This window comes from Anabas testudineus, chromosome 5 (assembly GCF_900324465.2).
Source record: "Anabas testudineus chromosome 5, fAnaTes1.2, whole genome shotgun sequence".
Lineage (NCBI taxonomy): Eukaryota > Metazoa > Chordata > Actinopteri > Anabantiformes > Anabantidae > Anabas > Anabas testudineus.
In genome coordinates, this window is record NC_046614.1 from 5,771,611 (window position 1) to 5,781,436 (window position 9,826).

The window sequence follows — 9,826 nt, forward strand, 5'->3', positions numbered from 1 at the left end:
TGTGTGCTCCACCCTCTCTAATGCAGAACGATGACGGAGGCCACTGCTGTCTGGTGAACAAGTGGAGCACCTTCCTGAAGGCCAGGCTCATCTGCTCGGTGCCGGGGGCCGACGGCATGGAGACGCACTTCGATGAGCTCCGTGAGTACAAAAACATTTACACCTACGAAGAGAGGTCTTTCTGAGGTTCTTCTCACTGTGTTCAGCTGAAATGGTAATCTGTATGTTACTTGGTGTGGGTGTGGGGTGTTGTATAGATGTCTTTGTCAATCAAACTTGCTGCCAACCTTGTCAAGTCGTTTCCTTTGATTTTCCTGTAGGTGGTGCATTTTTTTTTTTTTTTTTTTGTCCGTTCAGCCAAGGTGGCCATCACTGTTTTTCAGTACACCCTGTACATTTTGTACATCATAATGATTATTTTCTTTATTAATTTATTATTAAATTATTTATTTATCATTTGGTCTATAAGGTGTGATAAAAGAGATAAAAACACTCCCACAAAAGGCAAAGCAAGGAACAAAATTATAACTAGAAATTAGAACCATGTAATGGTTGTTTGGCTACTAGACCAAATTTTAAGTTATGAAAATAGTTTAATAGCTAATTTTTTTATGATCAGCTAATCCATCGGTCAACGTCATATACATACAATTTCCTTTGCATCAGGAGAGGACTTTCACAGTGACCCACTCTTTTAACTTTTTTTTTTTTGAAAGAAACCAAATCTCTTCTTTGTGCAGTTAATCATTTTGACAGTACGTATCGAATAGCAAAGAAAGAGGACAAAAATGACACAACTAGATTTATTTCAGACCTACTCATTTTCAGGATCCTGCCATGTATGATCACATCTTAAATAGTAAGTATAGTACAGGGCCTATACTGCAGGCTCTGTTTCCACTGCAGCACCTGGCAAGTGTGTACTCGTGCGAACACGCACTTGCACCAGAACGCAGTCCTTGGCCCACATGGCACATGGCCCGCTCCCACTATATGACCCATACAGAATCATGTAATGTAAGGAGGCAAACAATCCCATCGCTGTAGTTGTCGTTTTCTTTCAAGATGTTTTAAACAATCGTGTCTGTTTTTGTGTGTGTGTTAGGGACGTGGGTGCTGATGGTGAGCAGATCAGGTCACCGGGCAGGAATGTCTGTGACTGTGAGACTATTATTTTCTCCAGGAGGAAGCTGTCTCTCTCTCTGTCTCACTGGTTTAAAATAGAGCCACAGAGTGATAGGGGGCTGATGCATGAGGCTACTCCTGCTATTGAACTAATTGCCATGTCCAGTAATACTTTTATGTCAGTGAGTTTTGATTTTACACGTGACATTTATTCTATTTGTCTCACAAAAGCGAGACACACTTGAAAACTGTGACCTTTTTGCGTGTGCTGCATCTTTACCTAAACTGGACGAAAGTAGTTCTGAGCGGGAATGGCTTCTTATTTATTTATTTTTTTATTTAGCCTTTACAAATGAGGTTTCCGTCTTTACTGGTGAGTTCAGTTTTGGCAGAGGCATGCTGTTCAAAGTGGCTCGTTGGGAGGGTTGGAGAGTTGTCACTGTTGATAATGATGATGATGTACAGAAGACTGCTTGAATAAGGATCAGGATGGTGAATGAACAAGGGCATGGAATAACAGCGCAGACATGCCCGTCGAGACATAAAGACATGGGTTTGTGAGAGCAGCTATCTCTGCCAAGGACTTCTAGAGGGCACAGTAAATTGGCTGCGATCGATTTCCCTGCTAATGAATTCCCATTTACAGTCCTGTTTAAGTGTTTATAACGCTCTGATTATGGAGAGGAAAGTGGAGATTTTAAGATTTCACAGAGGCAAATGGCTGTCCAAATACTGCAGACTAGGTCTTTAAGCATAGTTTGACACTCTGAAAAACATGCTTATTTGCTTTTTTTAGCTTAGCTTCGGATAAAGACAATGAGAAACCCACTCCGAAGGTAACAGAATCGGCATCAACACCTCTAATTTGTCTTAGTTGGTGCTGCATTTCTTGTTTGTTTAATTTCGACATACATCAAAACGGTTTGTGCTATGTATATAGTGCTACACGGTGGCATATGGCTTTATATTTAACACCAGTATCAGGATAGTTGATCTACTCATCTAGCAATAAAGCAAATATTAATAATCTAAATTATGAATATAATAATTCCATTCCTAAAATGTCTATTTTAAACACACCACATACATATTCTGACATGCACTAAATTTTGACATGCACTAAATAGTTAGTGTACTGTAGATTCAGTGCACTGCATAGCTGAAGTATGTTTCAAACCATGTTGTTAGAGTTCACCTGGCCATGCTTGAATGAAGAGTTTCTTAAACTGTCTCCTTTTCTTTAATAAAACGTCTCTAAAAGCCATCGCTGAGAGGTTTGTTGAAATGTCCAGAGCAGCTGTATTCCTGCTGTGGTTTTCTGTGGAACAACATTATGGTAAAGCACGTCTGAGACCTGGGGAGTTTTTACAGTTTGTACTCCATAGAATAAAAGAGTAGGAGAAACTCTTTGTGTATTTAGATAATGAGTTATATAAAACAAGTCTCTGATCAGTAGCATCTGTCAGGGTGAAAAAGTGGAGAAGAAGGAGGCAGGAGAGTTAAATAGAGAAAGAGCAAGAGACATAAAGAAAAAGAAACAGCATTAAAAAAAAACCTAAGGGCTGCTCAGGCAGATCTTTCTTGAAAAAATTCAATGTGTGGCATCTGAGACCTTGACACCATACAAACATCACATCTCCATTAATTACATAATAGCTCCCTTGGAGCTGAGCTTTTATTGATCTTATTATTATCATATCGTATCATTTTGCTTCATATTTTCCTGAAGCCGTAATCTGTTTTTAGTGACTGTATAGGGATGATCACAATAGCTGCATCATGGCCACAGCAGTATCTCTTCTGCGTGTGTTCTCACTGGCGTTGCTCATCCTCTGCAGTACAACAGCTGTATGTCATGACAAGGATCATTTGTTGTGTGACGCCCATGACAGGCTGCCGTGCTGCGTTCACGCTAACCCATGACCGTTCCACTGCTCTGGCTGTGGCAGCTGTGGAAGATGGCATGGTGTGGTGTGGGTGTGACTGTGGGAAACTCCGGTAGCTACTGAGAAATACGAACGACCTGCCTGCGATCCCTCAGTGTTATCCTTTTCTTCAGGAATGAGCTCATCGTTGTAAACAGTCCATACAGGAAGGTTGGACTGATTCTCTGTCGACAGGATGGAGCTCTCAATGAGAGTATCTGTAGTTTGCAGTCATCTTCCTATGCACAACTAGGTTGGGAGCACATTCTCTGTTTAGTGCCAATGTAGGTAGCGAACATGCCTCCCGGGACAAGTATTTAGGTCAGATACTGAACAGGAGAGAGACTTATCACCCATCGCGTGTTTAGCTCTTGGTTCTTTATTTGTTTCGCCAGACCTTTCTTCAGTATGAACAGCAGGGCGATCTAAATCAGGCACTGTCTAATGTCAAGTAGGATAGAGTATGTGAACATTCATGATTTACAGACCCCCAGAGTTGGCATTAGACCAGATGATTCAGTTCTCCTTTGGGAGGGAAGAGATATTTCCTTTCCCTCAGAGCAGAAGACATGAACTATGGATGCAAGAAGATGAGAATCCCTGCACATCATGTTTGAATTTTCTGCGTCCTCAGAAGTCTCAGTGGTGGTTCAGCAATCATTGTTGGTCCAGTCCAGACCGCCGGTTAAATATCACTGTTCTATGCTTGGTGCTAATTAGTAAATATTAAAATTCTAACGCTTGATTTCATAATATCTACTAATCATGTTGGTATTGTTATGTGAGCATCAACGCACTAATGCAGATACACAGAAGGGCTAGCATATCTGTAGGTTTAGTAGGCACGGCAGGAGCCAAACACATTCCCACGTGCACTCACATGAAGCCCATTCTGGTGTAGCTGGTGGATTTCCGGGACTCTCGCAGTCATAAAACCACAACCCCCAGATCCATAATTGAAATCCAGTCGTGGATGTTATTTGTGTACAACAAAGATGAAGCTTCTTAGTTAGTGCATTACTCCTTCTGGGGAGGTGTAGCCCGAAGGTCTTTCTGGCTAAGAGCGGCAGGATTGTCTGAAAGCTGTGTAAATATTAGTAAAGAGGAGTGCTCCTGCTGTGGAGCTTGATGTTTCGTTCACCCTTTTATGCTGACGTGATTTTTTTTACTCCTCTCTCTTACAGGAGATGTTTACATACAGCCAACACAGGACACAAAAAATCCTGTGATATATGGAGTCTTCTCTGTCTCTGGGTTAGTGTACTGTGCAGATGTGTTTTAAAAGCTACCGTTTCTGTTACCTTGTGAGATAAATTACTATAAATCTGTTTACGAACTCTTGTTCCACTTCACAGCTCTGTCTTCAAAGGCTCAGCAGTTTGTGTCTACTCCATGGCCGACATCCGCATGGTTTTCAACGGACCCTTTGCACACAAGGAGGGTCCCAATTACCAGTGGGTGGCCTACACGGGGAAGATTCCCTACCCCCGCCCTGGCACGGTGAGTCCCACCTCATCTGACACCACACATGCTGGCCTAACTGTGACTGTTACCTCAAATATTATCCATCTAAACAAAATGCAGGCATCAGCACCTAAACTTCAAATCTTACCACATGCTCCCGTTTCTCTTTCCCAGTGCCCTGGAGGCACATTCACCCCGAACATGAAGTCTACTAAGGACTATGCAGATGAAGTGATTAACTTCATGAGGAATCACCCTGCCATGTACAATGCAGTGTACCCAGTACACAAGCGCCCCCTGGTGGTCCGGACAAACGTGGACTATGAGTTCACCACCATCACAGTGGACCAGGTGACGGCAGCGGATGGCAACTATGAAGTGCTCTTCTTGGGAACTGGTGAGTGTTATGTACCCTTTCAATTTGATAGAAAAGAGTTTTTATCAGCCTATAACCTCATCACAGTTTTATGACTAAGTGAATTTAGGAAGTCAATATGAACTCCTTTGATCAGAGTCAGGATGGTGAATGACATTGTCAGTGGGAAGTTGAACAATGGAGGAAAAGAAAATCCCCCCTGGAAATAAATCCCACGTAAGTGGAGGGCTTGTCACCTCTGGAACAATTTATATTTGCGTGAAAAGGATACTTGCCTTTTGTGTTCAAGTGGAGATTTAACCAATGAAAGGATTTGTACCTCGCTCTATTCACATCAAGTAAACAACAGGAGATTTGTACCTGGAGGGCAAGGGTGGATCCACAGCAGGAGGGAGGTAAAAGAAACAGGGGGTAAGAAGAAGAAGAGGAAGAGGGGGGGTAGAGTCAGTAGATCCATCACCTTAATCTTGCCCGCTGGTGTAAGAGAGATTACACATTTGCCTTCATGCCCTGAACCTTTAATAAGGTCCCAGTGTGACAGAGGCAGCCCCACACAGTATGCAGCCCGCACATGTTGGATATGACGCCACTTAACAGGCTCCTTTGTTCATCTGTGCATTACGGAGAGCAGACTGATGGGTTTGTTTGCAATGGCAGCCCACTGTGGAGGAATGTATGTCCTTTCAGCCGCTGTCAGAGGCAAACTATTCAGCCCTACACCATAAGTTTAATGCAGAAGTCATAATAAATCTCAGGTATCGGACTCACGGGAAAGCCCTGCTCTTTACAGAAATCAAACTTGCTAGAGAAGGCCAAGGAATGTCTTATGGCGTCCACATGAATAGGTGAAGGTAAGAATGACGCTGGGGATGACAGAAGAGGTTTGTCACGGTAGTGGCAGTGAGTACACTAAGCGAAACAGAGGCTCGCATCACCGAGGAAAGATTACACCGGGGAGAACCCTGTGACAGAGGTGAAGAGCACAGTGGAGTCTGTTGATTTAAGGATTGGCCCCTGTTGGACGTGGCTGAGCGAGAAAAATGGGATTCTAAGGGGCTGTTGACAGGAGGATGCGTGTGAGGTTGCAGATGTGTAGCTAATAGAAGTGTACTGTGGTCCACAGACAAGGGGACAGTTCAGAAAGTCATTGTGCTGCCCAGCGATGACCTGCAGACTGAGGAGCTGGTCCTAGAGGAGGTAGAGGTGTTCAAGGTAGGTCTTTGTCTCCGGTACATTTTTTGCTTCTTCCTCTTCGCACTGCCATTTATATCCCTGTTTTATAAATGTTTTTCTCTGTTAAGGTCCCTACTCCAATCACAACAATGAAGATTTCGTCCAAAAGGGTAAGCACGTGTGCGCTGCAGCATCACCTTTACCTTTCGAGTTCAACGGATTAACCTTTGCTCGCACAAAGAGAAAACAAAATCACTTTGCAAAGAAAGGATATGAATGAAAGTTCACAAGTTACATGTATGCAGCTGTGTTTTTTTTCTTCATAATTCTTATAATACAGGCATGTCTAGGGGAGACAATGGAGACAGAGACATGGAAAAGACATTAAGGCTTAATGTTGTCTTTCAAAGTGATTAAATACTTGGCCTCCTCTACATGTTATATCATTGCACAGACAGAGAGTTAGTATTACACCCAACCTGCCAGACTGATGAATTTCAAACAGCTGATCATAAAATTATGATGGAAACCTGATAAAGATGAGCTCAGTATTCTCCCAGATGATCCAGCGCCTGCTGCTGTTTCAGCACAGTGCAGCGCTTTTTATTTTACGCTTGTATCATTACATCCATCTGGGTTTGTGGAGTCTCTGTATGGAAGCAAATAGCCATAACAAATTTAATTTTGATTAGGTTTGAGGTTTTTAATACTGGAGGTAGTCGTCCACTGGAGAACTTTGCCAAAGGGAGATTTTCTTCTCGACCTTGTTTAGGGGGAATTTGTTGGTTTCTGTAATGTTTACTGTGTAAGGTTACTATATAAAGTGCTTTGGGATGAATTGTGTGTTGCTGAATGTGTTTTGCTGAATGAATTGTGCATTAATTAAAAAGAAAATCACGTTTTTCTATATTTTCAGTATGAACCTCTGTTTAACACCATTCCCCAACCTCTTCTCTCTCAACAGCAACAGCTGTATGTATCATCTGGGGTTGGATTGACCCAGTTGGCTCTTCACCGGTGTGATGTGTACGGCGAAGCCTGCGCTGACTGCTGCCTGGCCAGAGACCCGTACTGTGCCTGGGATGGCAAGTCCTGCTCCCGTTACTCTGCCTCACAGAAGAGGTAAGCACCAACGACAGCACTAGCATGAAATTCACTAACTGGAGAACTAACTGACTGACTGAACTGGTGTGTTAAATGATGCTTGAATGATGCTGCCCGGATGGCTGAATGGCTGTTTAAATGGCACTCTAATCTTTAATGTGTTCATCGTGGCGTTTGGGTAATTGTGGTTACTGCTAACTAATAATTATAGAGTTGTGGTTTTGTGAATATATAAATACTATTAAAAGGTACATTTACATGTTGCAGTGATACACAGTAATAGCATAATAGCGTAATCGGGTGGTGGTCTGTATTTGAATTTAATACTTTGTGTATTGTTGAATGGCTTTGAATGGCTTGCGGTTGCTTTATGATTTTTTTCTCTCCTTATTCGGCAATACTGGTCTGACCCCTTTAGACGGAGCCGGAGGCAGGATGTTAAGTACGGGAACCCCATCCGCCAGTGCCGAGGCTTCAACTCTAATGGTAAGACCTCAAACCCAGTGAGTTTTTTAGCTAATGTAAGGTTGGAAACAGCCTTTCATTGTGCCAGGCTGTAATGAGTGTATTCTGTGATAATCAGAACCAAGCCTATTGCTTAAAGGAGTTTGGTTTGGCCACAACTGAAATTTTGGAGCTCATGGTAATGAGTGTTTTGGTTGCCATGGAAATCCCCCCTCTCTTTGTGCCCTGCAGCCAATAAGAACACTCTGGAGATGGTGCAATATGGGGTGGAGGGAAGCAGTACGTTCCTAGAGTGTCAGGCCCGCTCTCCACATGCTGTCATCAAATGGCATTTGCAGAGAGATAACAGCGACCGCAGGAAAGAGGTGAGCTGCCACATCGTGTATTTCTCTTGTTTAAGCACACTGTATCACAGTGGTGGGCCTCTCAAATGCATTGTTATCCCTCATAAAGTGTAAAGTTCCTACAGATATGAATAAGCTTGAACTTTACTGACATGGTTTGGTGACAGATCAGCATTTTCACAGCCGAACGTGAAGAACGTCTTTTGGACAGATCATCCACAGTATTTCATTTGATTTAGTTGCTTATTGGCAATCTAAATGCAGTATGACACATTTGAAAAATGACTCCCAGTGTTGTTCTTTCCCGATTATCTGTTAACATGATTAAAAGATTCAGCCTTAGTCATGCCTGATTTCTCATAGTTTTCGGGCCCAGGGGAAGGACACATAAAATGAGGCTGTGAAAAAGCCCTCTCCTATGATATACAGTTGTGAAGCTACAGTGAGCAGTGTTACTGTCCATCTTTTATTGACTGTTCTGTTGGATGCTCTCTAATCCCATAAAAAGAGTTTTTTAATAATATTTTTGGATTCAATCTGAACATCTAGTCTTTTTTTTTGTTTTGTTTTGTTTCAGCCTTTTTTTTGTTAAGGGATTTCTTGCTTACAAGCACTTAAGACCAAATTTAATATACAGTATAATATTTTGCATATACAGCCTTCTGTTTTTAAAGAAAAATGATCTTAAATGGATTTCTGATTTTTGTATTTTGATTCCTGCTCCATTTCCATCATTCCACCAAGATAAGATTATTAGTGGTCTTGAGCATACAAGTTAATATTAATTGCAGATATGTGGTATGGCACGGACGCCAGGATACAATTGCTAATTAATGATCTGTTACAGAGGAGACGATCTGATGTGATCTGATCTGATGTGATCAGTCTGATCTTGATCTTGCTGTATAAATATGAATATTGTCATGGTAAAGCAACTTTTTTAACAGCATACACATTCCTTTGGTCATGCAGACTGTGTCAAAGGTTCATAAGGTTTATAAATGGCTATAGAAAACAATTTACCACAGACAATGACACAGTCTCTCCCTCTGTGTCTGCAGATGCGTTCTGATGGCCGGGCTTTGAAGACAGAGCAAGGTCTTCTTCTGCGGTCTCTGCAGCCCTCCGACTCCGGCATGTACCAGTGCACGGCCACAGAGAAGAACTTCAAGCACACACTGGTGAAGCTGCAGTTGGTGGTGCTTTCGAGCCGGGCTGTCAACAACCTGCTAGTAGAGGGTGTGGGAGGACTGGTGCCCTCTTCCCTCCACTCCAGCACTACCCAGTGGACCCCCAGCACAGGCCAGTACAAGGACCTGTTGACCATCCTGAGCCAGCCAGAGATGAGCCTGATTAATCAATACTGCCAGGACTACTGGCAGTTCGGAGACCCACTTCTGGGCGCCCTTAAGGCCAAAGACCTGAAGGAGCTCAAGGAGCAAAAGAAACCCCGCAACCGCCGGCATCATGGGGAAGGGGAGGAGGAAGAGGAGCAGTATGGAATAGAGACATGAGGAGTCTAGATTTGTGTCTGAAACACCCTTATCCACCCTTCCCCCCTATCCTGTGAAAACTGGGAGAGACTCATTGAGAGTAGCGACATGAAAAAAAAAATCCACAAACCTGAAAAAAAAGAAAACAAACTGAGAAAAAAGAGGCTTACAAACAACACCCCACATAAATCCTCTCAAACAGTAAGATATATGATAGACAGTATTTATTGTAGGTTGTATATAGTATCATTCTGTGGATTTCTTTGTACTTATAGAAAAAAAAACATGCTCTTTGTGTATAGGTACCTTTGGGGCAAAATATTATTGTTATTATTGATGTTAATTTTATTGTTGCTG

The 9,826-nt window shown here is 42.5% G+C and overlaps 1 protein-coding gene across 4 annotated transcripts in view; it reads left to right on the forward strand.

Annotated features, from left to right (window-relative positions):
* The window catches only part of sema3fb (sema domain, immunoglobulin domain (Ig), short basic domain, secreted, (semaphorin) 3Fb), a 51,715-nt gene extending 42,125 nt beyond the window's left edge, over window positions 1-9,590 (forward strand). For 2 of the 4 annotated variants that reach the window (XM_026349389.1, XM_026349391.1), the window contains 10 exons: window positions 27-141; window positions 4,235-4,304; window positions 4,406-4,550; window positions 4,689-4,911; window positions 6,014-6,102; window positions 6,192-6,233; window positions 7,028-7,185; window positions 7,571-7,653; window positions 7,864-7,997; window positions 9,038-9,590. In XM_026349389.1, coding sequence (XP_026205174.1) covers window positions 27-141; window positions 4,235-4,304; window positions 4,406-4,550; window positions 4,689-4,911; window positions 6,014-6,102; window positions 6,192-6,233; window positions 7,028-7,185; window positions 7,571-7,653; window positions 7,864-7,997; window positions 9,038-9,490 — 1,512 coding nt within the window. In that variant the 3' untranslated portion in view covers window positions 9,491-9,590. The remainder of the gene's footprint in view (window positions 1-26; window positions 142-4,234; window positions 4,305-4,405; window positions 4,551-4,688; window positions 4,912-6,013; window positions 6,103-6,191; window positions 6,234-7,027; window positions 7,186-7,570; window positions 7,654-7,863; window positions 7,998-9,037) is intronic. The other 2 variants (XM_026349390.1, XM_026349392.1) reach the window with 1 other exon arrangement.
* The last annotated feature ends 236 nt before the right edge of the window (window positions 9,591-9,826 follow it).